The sequence below is a fragment of the Poromitra crassiceps genome (genome assembly GCF_964638095.1).
Source record: "Poromitra crassiceps genome assembly, chromosome: 25".
In the NCBI taxonomy this organism is placed as follows: Eukaryota; Metazoa; Chordata; class Actinopteri; order Beryciformes; family Melamphaidae; genus Poromitra; species Poromitra crassiceps.
The window spans coordinates 18681576-18705697 of record NC_139649.1 but is presented as its reverse complement, the minus strand read 5'-3'; the positions used below and the strand labels follow the sequence as shown (position 1 = coordinate 18705697).

The 24122-nt window shown below is 47.9% G+C and overlaps 1 protein-coding gene across 2 annotated transcripts in view; it reads right to left on the bottom strand.

Annotated features, from left to right (window-relative positions):
* Positions 1 to 1036: 1036 nt before the first annotated feature.
* Positions 1037 to 24122, bottom strand: part of pdzrn3b (PDZ domain containing RING finger 3b) — a 132050-nt gene continuing 108964 nt past the window's right edge. The window contains exons 4-10 of one of the 2 annotated variants that reach the window (XM_083660727.1): positions 12942 to 13198; positions 11502 to 11589; positions 9848 to 9946; positions 8577 to 8639; positions 5710 to 5811; positions 5004 to 5120; positions 1037 to 3353 (exon numbers count right to left, since the gene is read on the bottom strand). In XM_083660727.1, coding sequence (XP_083516853.1) covers positions 1830 to 3353; positions 5004 to 5120; positions 5710 to 5811; positions 8577 to 8639; positions 9848 to 9946; positions 11502 to 11589; positions 12942 to 13198 — 2250 coding nt within the window. In that variant the 3' untranslated portion in view covers positions 1037 to 1829. The remainder of the gene's footprint in view (positions 3354 to 5003; positions 5121 to 5709; positions 5812 to 8576; positions 8640 to 9847; positions 9947 to 11501; positions 11590 to 12941; positions 13199 to 24122) is intronic. The other variant, XM_083660728.1, reaches the window with a different exon arrangement.

The window sequence follows — 24122 nt, the reverse complement described above, 5'->3', positions numbered from 1 at the left end:
TAAGGAATGTGGATTCAGAAGATACCTGATGATAAGAGAGAAAACAATGCTGATGAGTCGACGATCTTTGTGGTTTTGACAAGCCGACGTCATGTCGTCAATCTTCAGCCTGGTCAGATCTGGACAGCAGGGATCTCCGCTGATTGGACTGATGTGTTTTTGCCAGCTTGATGCGCTGTCGTCTTGCCCTACATGGGCTCTGGCATGCGATACTGACACAGCCCATACGCTTTGATTTTTCAGCCCCAGGACTTCTTCTATCATTATTACAATTTGGCAAATTCAGCGGCTGACTGTGTCAAGAAGTCTCTTCTAAGAACTCGTCTCCTGAATTGAGTGTGGCACTGACCTAAAGAAAGAAAGGAGCATAGCTGTGGCATTATAAGAAATGGATAGGTTTGTTAATAAAAGGCATGGCAACGTTGTCGACTAGACTTTAAGTAGTGAGAATGAACTCCAACTGATGACAATAATTAGGATGAGAATAAAAGTGGCCAGAAAGGGATTGCTGCTACGCCTAAACAGTGGGCTACATTCATACAGAATAAGCTGTAGTATAATTAGTGCTGGGCTACAGACTGTCGACAGACTTGGCAGCTACTGTATAAAAAATTAATATTATGAATATTTTAATAAATAGCTACCAAGACATTTCCAGTGCTTTTGAGCCAAGCCCAAACCCACTGGGTCTACCCGGGTTAAGGTCTAGTTCTCTAAGCCAAGCCAGTAGAACATAAGCATAATAAAAAGACTCCCAGTGTGTACACTCTCGTCACCATGACAACTAATGCTGCTGCTTATCTTCATAATTGTGATGGTGCGAAAAATTCATTACAAGCTTAATCCGTGGCTAAATAAATCTCTTGTGTGAGATTCCTAGTTTTTTTGACCCATTTGGATTGTGCTTTGCCATGCTCTGCTAAGCATATCCAACACCTCTCACAAAATGACAAATCCCAACATTTGAAAGCTCATCATATATAAAACAATAATTTATTATTTCTCTCATTTTACAAGACATCAAATTGTGTGGCTAACTAAGGATTTGTTAAGCTGTGTTATTTTGTTCGATACATGGAGTCCTAAGAGCAAAAGCGACTACAATGTGCTTCAACAATAAACACAGATATTTCAATTTAAACGTGTGAGGAATGTCTTCCTCTCACCAAACATACACAATGACATCACATTATGATGGTAGTCTACAGTATGTAACAGATGGTACATCGCTGGTGGTAACTTTAGAAAAAACAGCACCGTTGGAGAGATATTCAAACTAAAAAAGTGGATTTGTTAAAAAAAACATTGTATTTTTTTAATGTACAAAAGTCCTCTTGAAAAGGATTACGTGTTTGACCTTGCAGGGAAATAAGCATAATGTATGCATAACAGTAAAATACTGATAAGTGATATTTGTTAAGAACAAAATAAAACAAGTGTAAATGTTGGATGTTGGATACTTATGGCACACAGTCTTTACACACTTTCGAAACCTTCCAAAACTTTGATATTGTATTTCCCCCCAATATTATTCAAAAGAACAAGCACAAAGGTAGAAAAGGTTATTGAAAGCATTTAAAAAACAGTTTCAAAATCTTCCTCATTGCCATGTCCAATTCATGTCCAAAAGTCCGACCATAGAGCACTTAATGGACCTTCTAGGGGTGAACCTTCCTTCAGAAAAGGCTTTTCTCGTTTCCTATTTACAAAATGTTGCCACATTGAACGAGGCAGGAATCTCTACCCCAATCGGTAGTGTCCTATGTACAGTACATTACACCCAGTCCCCTCCTCCTCAGGCGGGCCTGAACCTGAACCTCGAGCCGGACCTAGACCGTGGTCACAGACAGGAGCGAGTTGTAAACCCTCGTGCCGTCTGGCGACTTGGTACCGTGGGTCAGCAGTTCCTGGATGGTCATCCAGTTGTCAAAGATCTTCTTGTTCCTCTTCTTCATCATCTTTTTGTGGCTCAGTTCGATGATGTTGGGCTCCTTGTCCTCCTGGCTGGCTTGCTCCTTCAAGCAGTCGGCTCGGCTCTGCTTCATGAACTCGCGGCGCTGCTTCTGCTCCTTGGCGCGGACGGCGTGCTGCTTCCTCTCCTCCTTGCTCCAGTAACGGCCCATCTTCAGCTCGCTGATGGCGTCGTCGTCCGTGGTCATGCCGCTGCGCTCCTCGCGGATGCGCAGGGCGCGCTCCCTCAGCAGCTTGTCCCGCACCGGCCGCTTGGTGATGTAGCGCGTGCCGTCGCTGCGGATCTTCACCTTCCACTCCGTCTTGGCCTCCAGGTCGCTGGTGGTGACGGGGTCCCGGCACATGCTCACCAAGCTCATCTGGCTCTGGGCGTACTCCACGGCCGACTTCTGCTGGATCAGCTGCATGTAGCTCTGGTAGTGCTGCGCGTGGGCTGGGATGTGGGCGTGCTTGTAAGGGGAATGCGGCTGGGAAAGCATGGAGCTCCGCCCTGACTTACTGGAGTCTCCCGACTTCCTCTCCTTGCCCTCTCCCTGCAGGGCTCCGTCCGGATCCTTGGAGGACGCCCTGCTTCGGCTGGGGACGCCGGCCTCCTGGACGGGGGACAGGAGGGGCTTGAGGATCCTGCCGTTGGCGCTGGCGGAGCCCGAGGAGGCCCCGGCCGGACCCTGGTTCTCCGCTCCTCGATGGAGGGAGTTGTCCGGAGACAGCTCCAAGGTGAGAGGGGTGCTGCGGCAGCTCTCGCCGGTGTTGTAGGCGCTGGAGCTGTCCTTGTCTGATTTCTCCGGCAGCTCGGTGATGTCGGAGAGCTCGTGGCGGCGCGCGTCGATGCTGGTGTTGTAGTTGCGGAAGCCGCTGTTGTGGAGCATCCAGGACTCGCGGTATTGCTCCCTCAGCTGCTGCATCTTGTGGGCACGGACGATGTTCAGGCACTCCAGCTCGATGGTGCGCAGCTCCTCGTTGAGCAGCTCCAGCTCTTTGTCCACGCCCTCCTGGTCCTGGCCCTCGGCCCCGCCCTGGCAGTAGGGCCCCGGGCCTCCGGTGTTCCTCACTTGGCACTTGAGCTCCAGGAGTTCTCGGAAGCGCTCGCACTCGTCCGCCGGGATTCCGAGGAAGTCCGTGTCGGTGTAGTCGGCCGAGATGAAGGACTCGCCGCTGAAGGGCAGGTCGGTGCTGCCCAGCGTGTCCTGGCTGTACGCCAGCTTCCTGCAGCTGCCCAGCGTGTTGGAGGCCGTGGTGTGGTCGTCGCCAAGGTTCTCCTGCTCCGAGCTCTCGTCGTTGCGCGTGCTCTCGTCGGTGCGCCCCACGCCGCTGTCCTTCTCGTGGTGGTTGGATAGCAGTGTGGCTGTGTCTGTGGTGCCGCCATCCTCCTCACGCTTCTTCTGGAACAACAGACAACAAAATGTCTAAGAAATACAGTTGTATTGAACGTGGAAGTTGATGTAAGTATACTGTAGATCAGCGGTTCCCAACCTTTTCTGACTCATGGCTCAATCTCAAAAATGTTTGGGGTCCACATCTGACCGTAAACAGTACAGACGGAGGCCAACTAATGCAACTAACACTCGTTTGTGAAACAGAATGTAAAGCAAACCCATCCATCTGGCAGCGTCAGGTTACTGTCCATCAGCAGCACACAGAAATCACAAACTAAAAGTGAGGGGCTGTCTACAATAGGCTAATTAACGAATAATTGATTACAAATTAAATACTGGTATCATTCAACAATGAATAAATGCATTCTCATACATATTGTTTTAACATCTCGAAAAAAGTAATATTTTGCAAATGACTTGGCGGCTCACTTGCAATACCTTCGCGGCCCACAGGTTGGGAATGGCTGCTGCAGATAATTGGTTTGTCATTATAGTTGGTGACTACACAGGAGGACACAGTGGTGATAAAACTGTTTTCACAATTTTTTGTATTCTGTGACAAATAAATCATCCGACTGCACCCCTGTTGACTTTGTTGCATCGTGGTATTGTGTGAAATACAAAGTTGCTTTCATAACTGACCCAATGATCAATGATGCATTATTAACAGGAAGCATGCCGACTATACAGTATATAGTGAGGGTTATGAACTGCTTACCAACCTTGTTGTAAACAAGAGTACAGCACACAGTCGGTAATCCAAATGTGGTCAAAATGAAAATGTTGATATTTATGGTTCACTCACTTTTTCAGTAGGGATAAAACAGATCTTATGATCATTTCAGTATTGTTGAAATATTAGGAAATATGACTAAAACTGACTGTTCACATAGTTTGAATGTGCTTTGACACGTGATATTGTCACTATTTCTTGGAGGGGGTGGGGAGCGAAAAACAATTGGTGACAGCTGCTGCCCTCTGCAGATTTGGCTCACCCAAAACCGTCTATAACCCAACATATGTGTTACTGCAGATTGATTGAGCTAGTTTGCCGTGTCATGCTGTGTCTGTGTGTAGTGTGTCTGTGTGTGTGTGTAGTGTGTCTGTGTGTAGTGTGTCTGTGTGTAGTGTGTGTGTGTGTAGTGTGTGTGTGTGTGTAGTGTGTGTGTGTGTAGTGTGTGTGTGTGTAGTGTGTGTGTGTGTGTAGTGTGTGTGTGTGTGTGTGTGTGTGTGTGTGTAGTGTGTGTGTGTGTGTGTGTGTGTAGTGTGTCTGTGTGTGTGTGTAGTGTGTCTGTGTGTAGTGTGTGTGTGTGTAGTGTGTGTGTGTGTAGTGTGTGTGTGTGTGTGTGTGTGTCTCTGTGTGTGTGTAGTGTGTCTGTGTGTAGTGTGTGTGTGTGTGTGTGTGTAGTGTGTGTGTGTGTGTGTGTGTAGTGTGTCTGTGTGTGTAGTGTGTCTGTGTGTGTGTGTAGTGTGTCTGTGTGTAGTGTGTGTGTGTGTGTGTGTGTGTGTAGTGTGTCTGTGTGTAGTGTGTGTGTGTGTGTGTGTGTGTGTAGTGTGTGTGTCTGTGTGTGTGTGTGTGTGTGTGTGTGTGTGTGTGTAGTGTGTCCGTGTGTAGTGTGTGTGTGTAGTGTGTGTGTGTGTGTGTGTAGTGTGTACCTGCTGCAGCATGCTGGCAGTGAACTGCATGGCCTGATGGTGCTGCTGCTCCAGCATGTCCATGTGGAGGTCATCCAGGAAGTCGTTGCGGTCGTCATCCATCCAGCCCTCGTCCAGCTGACACAAAGTGGGGAGACGGGGGGGGGGGGGGGGGGGGGGGGAGGGGAGACGAGGGGGGGTCGTCACATGCAAATATTCAACCGACGTAAAGTTTCAGCACATCTACCATTTTAAAACTACTCGTATAAATTGACTGTTGGCATGAAAATAGAATTGACTGTGTGGAGGACATAACACAAGATACTTTGTTCCAGAATGGATATGGAGAAGGTATATATAGTATTTTAGTATGAAACGCTTGAAGGAACAGTTCACCCAAGAATGAAAATTCTCACCATCATCCCAGTTGAAGTTTGTCCATATAACAGGGAGGTTGCAAGTGCAACTGGCTTCAGCTGTACTGTACTGACGTCAATTGTGACTGGTTCTCTCCCTCCCCGTGTGTTATATGGACAAACTTCACCCGTGTTTCAACTGACATGAGGGTGAGTAGATGATGACAGATTTGTTTTTGTTTTTGTGAACTGTTACTTTAATTGTCAGTTAATCTTCATGTCAGTGCCTGCTCAGTTTACACCTGTCAGTTAATCTTCATGTCTGTGCCTGCTCAGTTTACACCCAGGATGAGAAAAATAAATGCCAGTACCTGTATCTCTGGCCTGGCCACCAGCAGAGAGATATTCTGGTTCTCCTCACTGGTCAACAATGCTAGAGCTTCCTCCCGGTTCTGGATCTCAATCCCATTGATCTGAAGGGAGACAGGAAGGAGTGATGAGGAACCTGGTCTTTGCTTCAGTCACATGTCATGACTGTAAGTAGCCTTGAAGGTTACACACAGTCATGACATGTCACTGTGTGTAACCTTGAAGGTTATACACAGTCATGACATGTCACTGTGTGTAGCCTTGAAGGTTATACACAGTCATGACATGTCACTGTGTGTAGCCTTGAAGGTTATACACAGTCATGATATGTCACTGTGTGTAGCCTTGAAGGTTACACACAGTCATGACATGTGACTGTGTGTAGCCTTGAAGGTTACACACAGTCATGACATGTGACTGTGTGTAGCCTTGAAGGTTACACACAGTCATGACATGTGACTGTGTGTAGCCTTGAAGGTTACACACAGTCATGATATGTCACTGTGTGTAGCCTTGAAGGTTACACACAGTCATGACATGTGACTGTGTGTAGCCTTGAAGGTTACACACAGTCATGACATGTGACTGTGTGTAGCCTTGAAGGTTATACACAGTCATGATATGTCACTGTGTGTAACCTTGAAGGTTATACACAGTCATGATATGTCACTGTGTGTAACTTTGAAGGTTATACACAGTCATGATATGTCACTGTGTGTAGCCTTGAAGGTTACACACAGTCATGACATGTGACTGTGTGTAGCCTTGAAGGTTACACAGTCATGACATGTCACTGTGTGTAGCCTTGAAGGTTACACACAGTCATGATATGTCACTGTGTGTAGCCTTGAAGGTTACACACAGTCATGATATGTCACTGTGTGTAGCCTTGAAGGTTACACACAGTCATGATATGTCACTGTGTGTAGCCTTGAAGGTTATACACACAGTCATGATATGTCACTGTGTGTAGCCTTGAAGGTTACACACAGTCATGACATGTGACTGTGTGTAGCCTTGAAGGTTACACACAGTCATGACATGTCACTGTGTGTAGCCTTGAAGGTTACACACAGTCATGATATGTCACTGTGTGTAGCCTTGAAGGTTACACACAGTCATGACATGTGACTGTGTGTAGCCTTGAAGGTTACACACAGTCATGATATGTCACTGTGTGTAGCCTTGAAGGTTACACACAGTCATGACATGTGACTGTGTGTAGCCTTGAAGGTTACACACAGTCATGACATGTCACTGTGTGTAGCCTTGAAGGTTATACACAGTCATGATATGTCACTGTGTGTAGCCTTGAAGGTTACACACAGTCATAATATGTCACTGTGTGTAGCCTTGAAGGTTACACACAGTCATGACATGTGACTGTGTGTAGCCTTGAAGGTTACACACAGTCATGATATGTCACTGTGTGTAGCCTTGAAGGTTACACACAGTCATGATATGTCACTGTGTGTAGCATTGAAGGTTACACACAGTCATGATATGTCACTGTGTGTAGCCTTGAAGGTTACACACAGTCATGATATGTCACTGTGTGTAGCCTTGAAGGTTACACAGTCATGATATGTCACTGTGTGTAGCCTTGAAGGTTATACACAGTCATGATATGTCACTGTGTGTAGCCTTGAAGGTTACACACACAGTCATGATATGTCACTGTGTGTAGCCTTGAAGGTTACACACAGTCATGATATGTCACTGTGTGTAGCCTTGAAGGTTACACACAGTCATGATATGTCACTGTAGCCTTGAAGGTTACACAGTCATGATATGTCACTGTGTGTAGCCTTGAAGGTTACACACAGTCATGACATGTGACTGTGTGTAGCCTTGAAGGTTACACACAGTCATGACATGTCACTGTGTGTAGCCTTGAAGGTTACACACAGTCATGATATGTCACTGTGTGTAGCCTTGAAGGTTACACACAGTCATGACATGTGACTGTGTGTAGCCTTGAAGGTTACACAGTCATGATATGTCACTGTGTGTAGCCTTGAAGGTTACACACAGTCATGACATGTGACTGTGTGTAGCCTTGAAGGTTACACACAGTCATGACATGTCACTGTGTGTAGCCTTGAAGGTTACACACAGTCATGATATGTCACTGTGTGTAGCCTTGAAGGTTACACACAGTCATAATATGTCACTGTGTGTAGCCTTGAAGGTTACACACAGTCATGACATGTGACTGTGTGTAGCCTTGAAGGTTACACACAGTCATGATATGTCACTGTGTGTAGCCTTGAAGGTTACACACAGTCATGACATGTCACTGTGTGTAGCCTTGAAGGTTATACACAGTCATGATATGTCACTGTGTGTAGCCTTGAAGGTTACACAGTCATGATATGTCACTGTGTGTAGCCTTGAAGGTTATACACAGTCATGATATGTCACTGTGTGTAGCCTTGAAGGTTACACAGTCATGACATGTGACTGTGTGTAGCCTTGAAGGTTATACACAGTCATGATATGTCACTGTGTGTAGCCTTGAAGGTTACACACAGTCATGACATGTCACTGTGTGTAGCCTTGAAGGTTATACACACAGTCATGATATGTCACTGTGTGTAGCCTTGAAGGTTATACACAGTCATGACATGTCACTGTGTGTAGCCTTGAAGGTTATACATTCACATTCAATGCTAAGCAACGAGTGCAACATGGAGTGAAAATGCAAAAACCTGCAGATCCCAGTGTAAGGAGAAAGTAAAGTAAAATGTTTTTGTTTTCCTGGGATATTCATGAATCATTCATCAGCGAGTCACAGAGATGCTAGATACACACTTATAGCTGAGAGCCCGGTAAAGAGCCGTTCCTGCAGAGCTCACAGACAGCTTACCTGGATGATTTTGTCCCCTTCTCTAATCCTGCCGTCCTTTGCAGCAATGCTGTTTGGATCAATCTAAAGTCAACAGAGAATATGTCTGTTAGCACTGGATGACTCTGGCTGACCCCACCCCAACATGACTCTTTCTACATTTTCCATTGAGACAATCTTAATCTCTCTTACGATCACGCAAGAGCCAGGAAGTGAAGCACATTCTCCCCCAATTGTACTTGGCCAATTCCCCCTACTGTACCGGTCATTGCTCCACCCCCTCTGCTGACCTGGGGAGAGCTGTAGATGAGCACATGCACACGTGCAGTTGCCAGCTGCTTCTTTTCAGCTGACAGCGAGGAGCTTCGCCAGCAGGACACACAGTGGGTTGATCAAGCTATTGTGCCTGTGTGGACGACCGTCCAAGCCAGAGGTAACACAGGGGCTTGAACCTGTGACCCTCGTGTTGGTAGGCCCTACCACTGCACTACCTGGATGGCCATGTGAGGTACTTCTTGAAGTAACAAACAGCATCATTGTTGAAAATATAGCAGTTGCCATTTTCTGTATAGACGTCAGAGCCTCATACCTCACTAACGTAGATCCATTTCCTGTATAGACGTCAGAGCCTCATACCTCACTAACGTAGATCCATTTCCTGTATAGACGTCAGTCTCATACCTCACTAACGTAGATCCATTTCCTGTATAGACGTCAGAGTCTCATACCTCACTAACGTAGATCCATTTCCTGTATAGACGTCAGAGCCTCATACCTCACTAACGTAGATCCATTTCCTGTATAGACGTCAGAGCCTCATACCTCACTAACGTAGATCCATTTCCTGTATGGACGTCAGAGTCTCATACCTCACTAACGTAGATCCATTTCCTGTATGGACGTCAGAGCCTCATACCTCACTAACGTAGATCCATTTCCTGTATAGACGTCAGAGCCTCATACCTCACTAACGTAGATCCATTTCCTGTATAGACGTCAGAGTCTCATACCTCACTAACGTAGATCCATTTCCTGTATAGACGTCAGAGTCTCATACCTCACTAACGTAGATCCATTTCCTGTATAGACGTCAGAGCCTCATACCTCACTAACGTAGATCCATTTCCTGTATAGACGTCAGAGCCTCATACCTCACTAACGTAGATCCATTTCCTGTATGGACGTCAGAGCCTCATACCTCACTAACGTAGATCCATTTCCTGTATAGACGTCAGAGCCTCATACCTCACTAACGTAGATCCATTTCCTGTATAGACGTCAGAGTCTCATACCTCACTAACGTAGATCCCAGTCTCATCCTCATCATCAGTCCTGTAGCAGACCGTCAGGCCGAGCTTGTCTTGGATATTGATTCGGTACAAGTCTACTTCCTGGAAAGACACAAGAAGACAAACTTTCGGTTACATCCCATCCATGTTAAATTATACCCCCCCCCAAAAAATTGAGCACAGAATGGTTTTGTTTTCGGATGTTTTCCTGGGCGCACAAAATATATCGACTACGAAATGGGGATCATAGAGCAACGGTGATCCATCAATCACTGTAATGAAGCTTTCAGCTGGACGCAGGGAAGCCGCGCGTCTCTCAGAAGGCCGCTGACAGCATGAGAGATGACGCAGTGGCCGGCAGACGTTTCTCACTTGTCAACACCTGTAATCTCACAGATACAGATGAAGATAGGAGCTGTTCGGCTCTGCGGGGGCAGGGGACGGCCTTCCAGAGGGTTAAGCCCCCAAAACTGTTCCAAAGTGACCACTGAAAGCTCCTCTAAGCTGCTGCAAACCACACTGCCGCCCGCTCTCGGGCGGAAACGCTCGGAGGGAATTTCCAAAAACATACTGAACATACAGTGAACGTGGTGTGTAGGGTTACACACGGTGCATACAGTGAACGTGGTGTGTAGGGTGACACACGGTGCAACTGTGGGGTTTCACTTGCACACAAAGCTTTTTAATCTCATCGACTCACCACTTTGATAACTCACAACAGCTGCCTGTGACCCTCCTGACCAGTCATCTGGATTCATGTGCAGACTAGCTCGTGCCTTTGTTCTGTGGCGCTGTAGCATAAGCGCTTTAAATGTTGCGTAAAGTTGTTATGCAAATGCAGCCACCAGCAGTCAAGAGCAGCGGGTGATAATAAGCCGCGGAGGGGCCAGTGGGCGGACTGGGAAATACGTCACAACAACGCAATGTACATTGAGAGGAAAACGTACACAGGCGTGAGACACTGAACGAAACGATCTGAGCAAAACAGAGACGCACCGGATCCTTTCTCACCCGTACAACTCACGAGGACTCCGGTCCGGGCGAGAGGTTTGTTTGTGTCTGCTGTGCATCTGCCCCCCCTGGCCTGGCCTGAACTTCACCTCCCTGCTCCCAGGCGTCATAGCTCTTCCACGGATATTAATATGGAGCAGTGGGGTGGCTGGGGTGGGGGTTGGGATGGGGGTGGAGATACCCCGGCTCCCGTCTTCATCACGGCCTCATCCAGCCATCGTTAATGTGCATCATCAGATCCATCACCTGCAGACCTATTATCTGTGCCGTCTAATTATCCAGTGTGGCTCGATCCAAATCACAGAGGAGAACGGGGGGGGGGGGGGGGGGGGAGGGGGGGGGAGAGACGTATCGAGCCTTGTCACTAATAAGTAATGATGTCACCGTTCTGCATCTGCTGGAAAAATAAAAGGCATCTCGATTCCTGTCTGGCCTCCGTCTCGGGTGTCTTTATGCAGGGAGAGCATCAATAACTGCGATGTATCAGGAGGAGAAGGCCTTGCGGTTGAGTAGCGGGGCCATTGGGGCTGGAGACACAGAGGCTAGCTCGGCCCCCGCTTATGGAGCAATATGGCCCGGCCGTCTGGATGTACGTCTTCATTGAGGAGACAAGCGGAGAGGCCAGAGACGGAGATGGGGTGTTTACCTCGTATTCCAGCTCCTCCCGCTCTATGTCCTGCTGGATGCCCTCCAGGAAATCGTTGGGGTCGAAATATGCGTGTCCAGGAGGATGCCTGGGAGAAGCAACAGAGAGGAAGATAGCTTTGGAAACTTTGTAATTGTTTTATTTAACATAAATTGAAGGATGACATGTTCCCCTTTGGGTTGACGCAGTTCTACAAGTTTTTCTTAGTTCCTGAAAAGTTGACAATTTGGAGATATACACAGATGATAGAGACGAGTGCAACGCTGGTTCAACACAAAAATCTGGCTAGAAAGACTAAAAGCAGTAATAAAAGAAAATCAAAGAAAAAAACACATTTGTCAATCTAGATTTAATTCTGCTCCTGTTGAAAATGACATGAACGTTAGAGAGAAAGTAATAAGGGCCCAGGGCAGAAGTCACTCCTGAATCAGATACAGCTATAATACCCCGAGGCTAATCACAAATTAACATGCCATGTTATTAATTTGACTTGGAAATCAATTAAAGAAGTTATGATTGATCTTTGAAGAGAGGCTGCTTCCGCCACAGCGTGCGAAACATAGTCAGACGCTCGAGGTTCCAGGCCACAAGCACCAAAAAAAACAGATTGAATTCACGAATATGAAGGAACAGAAGCGTTGAAGTGTGGCTGTGTGCCCCAGAGGAACCGCCGTCTCCCATGAGTGACAGAGCTATGAACAGTCTGGTCTGGAGAAACCCTTTCACTGTGTCTTTTCAGCAATGGCAAATTCCGTCTTGTGTCCTTAGTTTAAAATGGAGTGGCAAAGAGAGTCTATACTTCTTCCTATCTTTTTCATTCCTCTATGTGCCTGGGAGGGAGCGATCAAACTTCATCACAGTGTGGTGAAAATTATTTCCTACAAATCATATCTGCTCTTTATTGAGCAGTACTGTAATCTAATTAGTAAATATCGTTGTGAAAATTCTTGACTTGACCGAGCTGAGTAAGACCTTAATTAACCCTCCCATAATCCTTTTCTCATAATGTATGAATTTTGATAATGTCATATGACAGCAGAACATACTTCTGGGTTATTCATTTATTACATTAGAGAAGGATATATGATATAGCTAGATCTTTTTATGATGTTATTTATGTCTAATTTGTGTGTATACAGTATCATACATATTGGACTGCACTTTTAGAATTTTTTGTAAATTTATCCGTTATATCTTTTGTCTTCTGACTATTGATGTGACCGCTACGTTGCATACTTACACTAAGTCAAACTCCTTGTGTTTGTAATCTGATTACCTAATGTGGCAATAAAAGTGATTCTCATTCTCATCAGTCATATTGTAGCTTTTTATAATAAAGCACAAGCACGAGATCACATTGGAAAATTAATAATTCAAATAACGAATGAGGTCGATGGTCACGAATGTGCTATTAACTAGGGGACATCATCTGGTACTCACTCCTCTGGTAGCAGGTACTGCTCCAGCACGGCCATGGTGGGTGCAGAGGCAGGCAGCTTGGTGAGGGCCATAATGTGCTGGAAGGTGATGTCGGTCTGGGTGCTGATGTCTGCCAGCTGGGCGTCGGCGGCGGGGGAGCCGGCCGGTTTGGGCCGCGGCGCGCGGCGCAGGACCTGGACCATGATGGGCTCCTTGGCGTGGCGGAAGGCCTCCACCGCCTGGTCGTGGGTGGCTTTGGACAGGTCCTTCCCGTTGACCTGGATGGAGAGGAGCAGCAGACAAGCAGAGAGGAAGGCGTGGTCAGTCACGGAGAGGAAAACCAAATGGGTGAAGTGTGCGATCCATGATGAGAGAAGAAGAAGATATTGAGCTTGCATATTGTGTACAGTATTCTGCTCACATTGCCCAACACAACAAAATCGCTCTTTCTCAAACGCTGATAAGTGACATTTTCAGCACAATGCGCTTCATGAGGCTGCTAGCTTTTGGGTTGAATGCAACCCTTTTAGAACTACACACATTTTGGATTCTGTTCAGCAAACTGTTTGCTAAATATTCTGTTTTGCTTCTGATATTGGCTGATGGAGAAGAAACGACTGAAACAGGGAGGGAAATCATCCAAACATTCAGTTTCATTTGGAGTCTCTGTTCTGTCTAACAGGATCTTCATTCATCAGTAATGCGGACGATCATATCAGCGCTGATTAAAGCTGCGTGCTGAGTGTGGAGGCCACACAAACACAGCAGCGCTCTTCCATCTGAGAAGGCAGTGATTACTGCCTCAGCTTGCTTTACAGGGTCACGGCCGGACGGAGCCGACTAAGACCTTAATTAGACAGAGTCGCTCTTTAATTAATCAAGGTCATTAGCCGGGGCTGCACGGAGGAAGCCTCATTTAGCTAAGTCATTTCTCAGCGGAGGATAAATCTGACCTGCCGTCAGAGACAGGGGAGTGGGCGCAGCGTGTTAAACCCGAGAAGATTAATTTGAGCGAGAGGCCGCCGCGCGTCGCGGGGAGGAAGAAGCTAATTAAGTTTGGTTGAACCACTTAAGGTCTCGCTGAGCCGCACGCTCTCAATGGAACGTGTCGTCGGAATGCGACGAGACTCCGAATTAAATCAAGCGTGTCCGCGTCTACGTGTTGTCGGTGTCGTCCAACATGTCAGACGGACGGACGAGACGTTTGATTAAATCTGCGCATATTGTGCAGTTCAGCAAAAAAACAACAAAAAGTGTTGCAGGAACAAAAGATGTAGGAGGAACCAATAGAGGCAGCGGAGGAACTTCATTAAGATGCCAGGCTGGAGGCAGGAGAGATGAGGTCTGGGTGCATATTGCTTCCCAGGTCAACACGCTGGCCCCCGGGCTTATCAGGGCTTCCACAGAGCTGCTGCTCCGCTCTCCATCATCACATCACACACGTGATTTGTTGCTTTGTGATTCCTGGAGCTGTCGAGAGCTTTGATAGGATCTCAGCCTGGGGCGTTCTCATTTCACAGGCTCATGCTTCCTCTTCCCTCGCCTACACAGTACACCACACACACACACTACACTCAGACACACACACACACCATGACTGCACGCATGCACACACGCACACTCAGACAGACACACACACACACAACACACACACACACACACACACACACACACACAGACACACACACACACAGACACACACACACACACACACACACACACACACACACACACACACACTCAGATACACACACACACACACACACACACACACACACACACACACACACACTCAGACACACTCAGACACCCTGAGCCTCCGCTACTGTTTACAGGGACCTGTCTGAAGCAAAAGAGATGCATCTCATGCAGGTCAGCACTGTGTTGCGAGTCATTAGGCGCAACGTTAATCTTTAGGATCCCTTCTCACTCTCCCCGTCATCCAGCGCACACACAACACCGTGGTTACGGATACATTTTTTTTTTTTTTTTTTTATGACCACATTTTTATTGGGATAAATTTTCTGATAAGCATGTGACTGCTGCTTGTTACTGTTGTTGCCTCTGGTTGTATGTCTCATTCTAATTCACGGGGTAGTTTGCCGACTCAGACCAAGCAAGAATTGAGAGTTCATATTTTTTCATAAAAGTAAACGCACAGTCCAAGACTAAACCCACTGTAATGTACTGAGTGTGTAGGGTAAGGATGAAGGAAGGAGGGGAGGGGAGAGGAGAGGAGAGGAGGGGAGAGGAGAGGAGAGGAGAGGAGAGGAGAGGAGAGGAGGGGAGAGGAGAGGAGAGGAGAGGAGGGGAGAGGAGAGGAGAGGAGAGGAGAGGAGAGGAGAGGAGAGGAGGGGAGAGGGGGAGGAGAGGGGGAGGAGAGGAGAAGAGACGAGGAGAGGTGAGGAGAGGAGAGGAGGAACCTTGATGCAGCTCAGTCAGAAGGCGATGTGCCCACTAATAACCAGAGAGGATTAATGCTAATCCCGGGCTTGCAGGATAATTGGATCATCTCGAAGGGCTTAAACTTCCACTTCTTCTACATCAAAACTTGGTAAAAAAATATATATATTTCCACTATTTGTAGTTCACTCTGAATAATTCGACATTGAGAAAAGGGGAGTTCACAAAAATCTGGCTCATAGCAAAAACAAAAACAAACAAACAATAACATCATGTTCATGCAAGCAAAAGACAGGAAACGTGTCTTCAACTTTGTGTCGTGTTCAAACAAATATCAAAATCAGCAGAAAACTAGAGACCAATCTTGCAATGGGATCACAGCAGCCGCAACGCCCGCCACCACCCAATGTGGGCCAGGGGCGTAAAGTGGGAGGGGCGTAAAGTGGGAGATCACGCCCATTTTCTAACTCTGCCTTCATTTTGATGTCACCTCCACACATGCAAAGTTTCGTGACTGCATCTTGCGCGGTTTTGACGCTGTCGCGGTAAAAAAATCTGTCCGCAGACAGACAGGCAGACATATTAACACCTGGCAAAGTACACAAAACCGCTTCTGTGGGAGTTCCTGCTGCAATAGGCATCTCCACAGGACCACATTTTACCATGACACACACGCACACGCACACGCGCACACACACACACACACACACACACACACACACACACACACACACACACACACAGTGACAGCTGGTAATAAAGACATCAATAAATTAAATATCATTCAAATCTGTCCTTTGCTGTTGCTGGTATAGTATAAATAGTGAGAGTAAAGCCTTCCCACAAGCGCCTGGGACCTCAGCCCCGCCCTCAGCCCCGCCCCTTTCCCAGAGAGCGCTGTGATGTCGCACATCAGCTGAGAGGAAGACAAGCGCCTTTGTGTGTCATCTCCTCTCTCTGCATGCAGGCTCAAACGTCTCCTCTCTCTCTCTGCATGCAGGCTCAAACGTCTCCTCTCTCTCTCTGCATGCAGGCTCAAACGTCTCCTCTCTCTCTCTGCATGCAGGCTCAAACGTCTCCTCTCTCTCTGCATGCAGGCTCAAACGTCTCCTCTCTCTCTGCATGCAGGCTCAAACGTCTCCTCTCTCTCTGCATGCAGGCTCAAACGTCTCCTCTCTCTCTGCATGCAGGCTCAAACGTCTCCTCTCTCTGCATGCAGGCTCAAACGTCTCCTCTCTCTCTGCATGCAGGCTCAAACGTCTCCTCTCTCTCTGCATGCAGGCTCAAACGTCTCCTCTCTCTCTGCATGCAGGCTCAAACGTCTCCTCTCTCTCTGCATGCAGGCTCAAACGTCTCCTCTCTCTCTGCATGCAGGCTCAAACGTCTCCTCTCTCTCTGCATGCAGGCTCAAACGTCTCCTCTCTCTCTGCATGCAGGCTCAAACGTCTCCTCTCTCTCTGCATGCAGAGGCTCAAACGTCTCCTCTCTCTCTGCATGCAGAGGCTCAAACGTCTCCTCTCTCTCTGCATGCAGAGGCTCAAACGTCTCCTCTCTCTCTCTGCATGCAGGCTCAAACGTCTCCTCTCTCTCTGCATGCAGAGGCTCAAACGTCTCCTCTCTCTCTCTGCATGCAGAGGCTCAAACGTCTCCTCTCTCTCTCTGCATGCAGGCTCAAACGTCTCCTCTCTCTCTCTGCATGCAGGCTCAAACGTCTCCTCTCTCTGCATGCAGGCTCAAACGTCTCCTCTCTCTCTGCATGCAGGCTCAAACGTCTCCTCTCTCTCTGCATGCAGGCTCAAACGTCTCCTCTCTCTCTGCATGCAGGCTCAAACGTCTCCTCTCTCTGCATGCAGGCTCAAACGTCTCCTCTCTCTCTCTGCATGCAGGCTCAAACGTCTCCTCTCTCTCTGCATGCAGGCTCAAACGTCTCCTCTCTCTCTGCATGCAGGCTCAAACGTCTCCTCTCTCTCTGCATGCAGGCTCAAACGTCTCCTCTCTCTCTGCATGCAGGCTCAAACGTCTCCTCTCTCTCTGCATGCAGGCTCAAACGTCTCCTCTCTCTCTGCATGCAGAGGCTCAAACGTCTCCTCTCTCTCTGCATGCAGGCTCAAACGTCTCCTCTCTCTGCATGCAGGCTCAAACGTCTCCTCTCTCTGCATGCAGGCTCAAACGGACAGACCTCCTCTCTCTCTGCATGCAGAGGCTCAAACGGACAGACCTGGTTGCCAGGAATCCCGGGGCTACTTGAAGGCAGCGACCCAGAGACAAAAGCCTTTTACCCTCTTCTTGTTGAGCCCAGAGCTTTCTGCCTGACTGCTCCCAAAGGAGGGGCCCTCCCAGCTGAGGAGGGGCCCTCCCAGCTGAGGAGGGGCCCTCCCAGCTGAGGAGGGGCCCTCCCAGCTGAGGAGGGGCCCTCCCAGCTGAGCAGGGTGGTGGGGAGCGGGGGCTCCATTCACAGCCCTCACATCTGAGACAGACTGGCCCTTTGCGGCACAGTGGTAAAAAAACCCACAACACTCCCCCGCACAATACACAAAGCTTGACCACCGCTGGGCTCCCTGACTCTGTAGTGTTAACCCTGCACCCTACACACAGCAGAGTAACAGACTGACTCTGTAGTGTTAACCCTGCACCCTACACACAGCAGAATAACAGACTGACTCTGTAGTGTTAACCCTGCACCCTACACACAGCAGAGTAACAGACTGACTCTGTAGTGTTAACCCTGCACCCTACACACAGCAGAGTAACAGACTGACTCTGTAGTGTTAACCCTGCACCCTACACACAGCAGAGTAACAGACTGACTCTGTAGTGTTAACCCTGCACCCTACACACAGCAGAATAACAGACTGACTCTGTAGTGTTAACCCTGCACCCTACACACAGCAGAGTAACAGACTGACTCTGTAGTGTTAACCCTGCACCCTACACACAGCAGAGTAACAGACTGACTCTGTAGTGTTAACCCTGCACCCTACACACAGCAGAGTAACAGACTGACTCTGTAGTGTTAACCCTGCACCCTACACACAGCAGAGTAACAGACTGACTCTGTAGTGTTAACCCTGCACCCTACACACAGCAGAGTAACAGACTGACTCTGTAGTGTTAACCCTGCACCCTACACACAGCAGAGTAACAGACTGACTCTGTAGTGTTAACCCTGCACCCTACACACAGCAGAATAACAGACTGACTCTGTAGTGTTAACCCTGCACCCTACACACAGCAGAATAACAGACTGACTCTGTAGTGTTAACCCTGCACCCTACACACAGCAGAATAACAGACTGACTCTGTAGTGTTAACCCTGCACCCTACACACAGCAGAATAACAGACTGACTCTGTAGTGTTAACCCTGCACCCTACACACAGCAGAATAACAGACTGACTCTGTAGTGTTAACCCTGCACCCTACACACAGCAGAATAACAGACTGACTCTGTAGCGTTAACCCTGCACCCTACACACAGCAGAATAACAGACTGACTCTGTAGTGTTAACCCTGCACCCTGCACACAGCAGAGTAACAGACTGACTCTGTAGTGTTAACCCTGCACCCTACACACAGCAGAGTAACAGACTGACTCTGTAGTGTTAACCCTGCACCCTACACACAGCAGAATAACAGACTGACTCTGTAGCATTAACCCTGCACCCTACACACAGCAGAGTAACAGACTGACTCTGTAGTGTTAACCCTGCACCCTGCACACAGCAGAGTAACAGACTGACTCTGTAGCATTAACCCTGCACCCTACACACAGCAGAGTAACAGACTGACTCTGTAGTGTTAACCCTGCACCCTACACACAGCAGAATAACAGACTGACTCTGTAGCATTAACCCTGCACCCTGCACACAGCAGAATAACAGACTGACTCTGTAGTGTTAACCCTGCACCCTACACACAGCAGAATAACAGACTGACTCTGTAGCATTAACCCTGCACCCTACACACAGCAGAGTAACAGACTGACTCTGTAGTGTTAACCCTGCACCCTGCACACAGCAGAGTAACAGACTGACTCTGTAGCATTAACCCTGCACCCTACACACAGCAGAGTAACAGACTGACTCTGTAGTGTTAACCCTGCACCCTACACACAGCAGAATAACAGACTGACTCTGTAGCATTAACCCTGCACCCTACACACAGCAGAATAACAGACTGACTCTGTAGTGTTAACCCTGCAGTAACAGACTGGGGGGGCGCACACCCCCCAATCACCATCAACGGCACAGTGGTGGAAAGGGTGGACAGCTTCAAGTACCTGGGAGTCAACATCCACCAGGACCTGACCTGGGCCGGCCACACCGCCACTGTTGTCAAAAAGGCCCAACAGCGACTACACGGACTCAGGCGCCTGAAGAAATTTGGGCTAAGGCCAGAAATCCTTAGGGACTTCTAGAGAGGGACCATTGAAAGCCTGCTGACTGGCTGCTTCACCACCTGGTACGGGAACTGTACCACCATGGACCGCAGGGCGCTACGAAGAGTGAGGCGCGCGGCCCAGCACGTAACAGGATGTGAGCTGCCAGAACTGCAGGAACTGTATAACCAGCGGTGCCTCAGGAGGTCCCTGAAGATCATCAAAGACACAAACCATCCCCACAACAGCCTGTTCTCCCTGTTACCCTCAGGGAGGAGATACAGGGTCCCAAAAGCACGCACAAATCGCTTGAGGGACAGTTTCTTCCCGCAGGCCACGAGACTCCTTAACATACACAAATAGTGTAGTAGCTGTACTGTACCGTACTGTAGCTGCTACCATTATGTATGTGTAATGTTTAATTGTGTTTAATTAGGTATATGCTATTTGCACCCATACGTCGAATTTAAAATGCTTAAGCATGTCTAAAGCATGCACATGACATGTGCACCTATGTGCAGTGAATATGCCACTGTCTTTGACTTGTCTTATCACTCTACTGCCTTATTGCTTGTTGTGTCTCTTGTTGTTTTTGCACTCATATGCCCCGTTATATTTGTACTATGTTGTAAACGGAGTTCACAGCACAAGAATTTCACACGTGATACTTGTACCACGGAGTGACAATAAAAAAAGAAAAATCTTGAATCTTGACTGTAGTGTTAACCCTGCACCCTACACACAGCAGAACAACAGAGAACTCCATTTAAAAGCCGATGCGCTAATGAACCAAAGCGACGTGTCTTTAGCCGTAGACGCAAACGGCGCATTATTTCCCCAGAGGTTAGCAGCAGCAGCTGGGTTTGCAAATACCAAACACGAGCAGCGTTGTTGGCGCCGACACGGCGATGATGATGATGATGACTGACATGCAGAAATGACTCTGTCAACCTTTGGCGCATCCTCAGAGAGAGGGGTCTCATCCTCAGAGAGAGGGGTCTCATCCTCAGAGAGAGGGGTCTCTGGTAAACCCGTTTTAATGACAAGAGGCCAGCGAGAGCCGACTTACAGGAATACTAATGAGATCTAAATCACACGGCGGGTTGTGTTGATGCCAGTGAGGGACTGACACAGCTGTGCCTGCTTTGTTATTCAGAGACCCACTTTCCTTCATTTCAATATCACAGGTGGCTTGTGAAGTGGCGGTTGTGAGCGACGCGGTCATGTGATCCGGGGTGGCGGTCATGTGATCCGGGGTGTCGTGGCTCCTCCTCCTGACACACCTCTCCTGATAGATATGTCAGCTGTCATCCATCGGGGTAATAATGAGGGGCAGCAGGGGAGAGCCACGCCGCGCTCCCCGGCTCATCCAGCAGGCGGCCTGCGCAGAATGCTAATCAAGCCCCGATTGAGACGTTGATGTGCTGCTGAGCTGCTGCTAAATATGCTTCTAATGCAAAGCAGCAAGCAGCACAGTCTCTCTCATTATCCTCGGTAGATGATGGGCTGAGGCTGCCTCAGGTTAACTAAATGAATGTGTTATGCAAACTTTTCATTTCTCATTTTATTCTGTGTTTATTTAACCGGGCCGCCTCATTCAAATCAAGCCATTTCCAGAGAGTCCTGACAACAACAACAACAACAACAACAAAACATTCAGCAAACAACACAATACAATTCAGTCACATCATGTTCCAACAGTCAAGCAGTCAGGGATATCAATTATAAAAAGAACTGAAAGCATTATTGAAAATGTGAGATATCATTGCTATAATAAAATCAATGAGGGGGACAAAAGTAGCAGCAAACAGCAACAACACTGTGATGGGCAGTAACATAATCCACTGTACTCAGTGTTCCTCTATGGACGAGGCTTTGCAGGTTATTAAGCCACTCCACTGAGCGTGTTGTGTAACACCAGCCTTTGATATGACCGCTCGATCAGTGGCTAATCCTTTAATAAAGAACAGAACATCATTACAGAGCTACTGTTTCAGTTGGTCAGGGAGACGCAGTGAGGTGAACAGAACCTCTGCCGGGCCGGCGCCTGCCTGGGAACTTCCCTCTATAGACCAGTGCTTAAAGCAGGGCGCTCGCCTCCTGTTCTGCTCCGATACACTTCTTCAACAAACTCTTTAAAGTTCTGTGTTTGGGAAGAGAGAGAGAGAGAGAGGACAGGAGCACCGACGCTATAGAGTGTGAAGAAGACTTCAAGGCTTATTTTTTACGGGGGGGGCCTGCACAGCGCTTTGAATGGCGGTGTGAATGTGGGGCATTGGGCTTGAAAACCAGCAGTTAATCCCCCTTTTATTTCACATTTACCCATTTTCTTAAGAAGGAAATGGAACTCGCAGGAGCAGGCGGTGGGTTCTCGCTTGCTGTGTGTGTGTGTGTGTGTGCGATTGTGTGTGCGTGTACGTGTGTATTTTTGTGTACATAGTGTTCTTTTAACTGGCTGGACAGGAAAGACTTAAAAACACAGCAGTCTTTAGCACAGCGTGCGAGCTTACCGAGGATTACGGAACAAACAGCGAGAGAAACTTAATTCTGTCGGAAAAAGACACCACTGTTTACTTTCACCTAATCTGATTGAAGCATGCGACATGTTATCACCTAATCTGATTGAAGCATGCGACATGTTATCCACGGTCGATCAATGAAGCAGCCAAATCACTTCCGCTACGCTTTCTGCTGCCACTCTCTGCTCCGATGAGCGCAACCCAACTGGCGTGTTCAGTTTTCTTTTTTAATTTTAACAATCCATTTTTGAATGAAATACCACTCATCTGAAAATGTAAAAATGACTGACTGGTTCTTCATCGCCACGGACGACGCACTAGTAAAGCGTCCTTTAGCTCCGCACCCTCCAGCCCATGCAAAGCATCCCAGCTGGGCATCATTCAGAGAAAAAAACTGTGATTCACACACACAACCCAAATCCACAGACAAACACTTTGAATTGAATACAGACCATATTCTAAAGTCTGCCTGAGGGGGGCAGGCTTCCCAGCTAGCTTTTAAATGGAAGGCAACACGAGAGCCGCCATGGTACATGACGCAGTAGTGTTGGCAGTAGCACCAACACACACTGTATACTGTAACACAACGCTCCCAACTGATTGTAGAGCAGCCATTTAAAAAGGTATAGATGTCGCATTTCAACGTCAATAAATCACCACCATGTTAACTTGGAGACACAAAATGACCATAAACGAATGGACCACTGCTGAGAGGCCTCGACACGGCATTTTACAATGTGCTCCACTGGGCTGGATTTAGTAGGACATCAGCTGGACTGCATCACCCACATGTTTGTCTCACTTCAGCAAAGCAGAAGAGAAGAGAGACAAACAAAGAGAGAAAACAAACACAATTAGAGACTCCAGGGAGGAAGAGGGGAGGACATCCAGTTCAATAACTCTTCTCTTTTTTCCGGGGAAATCTGGTCTTAATTTGGACTTTGTGAGCTACAGTAGAGAGGCTACCAACTCATCTTGACCATGGGCTCATTTGTTTACAGCGAAACCGAGCTGTCGTGATTAATTTCACCATATTGTGTTGATGTTGAAAAATGCTACATGTAGCATGTAGCACCTCTTAATGAAGCTACATGTAGCACCTCTTAATGAAGCTACATGTAGCACCTCTTAATGAAGCTACATGTAGCACCTCTTAAGGGCTGCAGCTCTGGGGGAAAGTCACATCAGCTGTGTTGTGTCACCCTTCATCAGGACCATTATCACACTCCACTACCCCAGACACCCCCTCCCCCCCGTCCAGACTCTGCAGCTCCAGACACACACACACACACACACACACACACACACACACACACACACACACACACACACACACACACACCTCTATTCCCTCCTGTGAGCGCTGACAGAACGTCGAGCTCGACACCAGAGACCAAGTCTGTTTGTTCAAGTCAGCGAAGCCGAGTTTGCTCTGGCGGCGATCAAACGAGATGCCGCGCAGACACGATCTGTGGCGTCTTCGCAGACACCGCGCAGAGGAACTCATCATCATCAGATGTGAGAGTAGAGAGGAACCAATGTGCACACAGACAGCAGCACTAACAACATCTATGGCACCGCCAAGCAAGCAGCACGCTGGCTGCAGGAGTAAAGTGAAGGATGGTGGCCTCTAGTCTGCACAGAAGCATAACAGCTCTCTCTCCCAGGTGGCCTCCACACAGCAGACTGAAGGCACACTCCGGTCAGATAATGCCATGAGAGAGGAGGGGCTCCTGGGTGAACAAGCTGCCAGAGGGAGGCTCCTTCTTCCTGCCTGATAGTGAGAATAATGATCCTCAATCATCTGCGTTCAAATGTCCCCCGCAACTCACAGCTATTTAATAGCTCCTCATAGCCCACTGTGCCCATGTTTTATTCATTACAGGGTGTGTGTATACACACA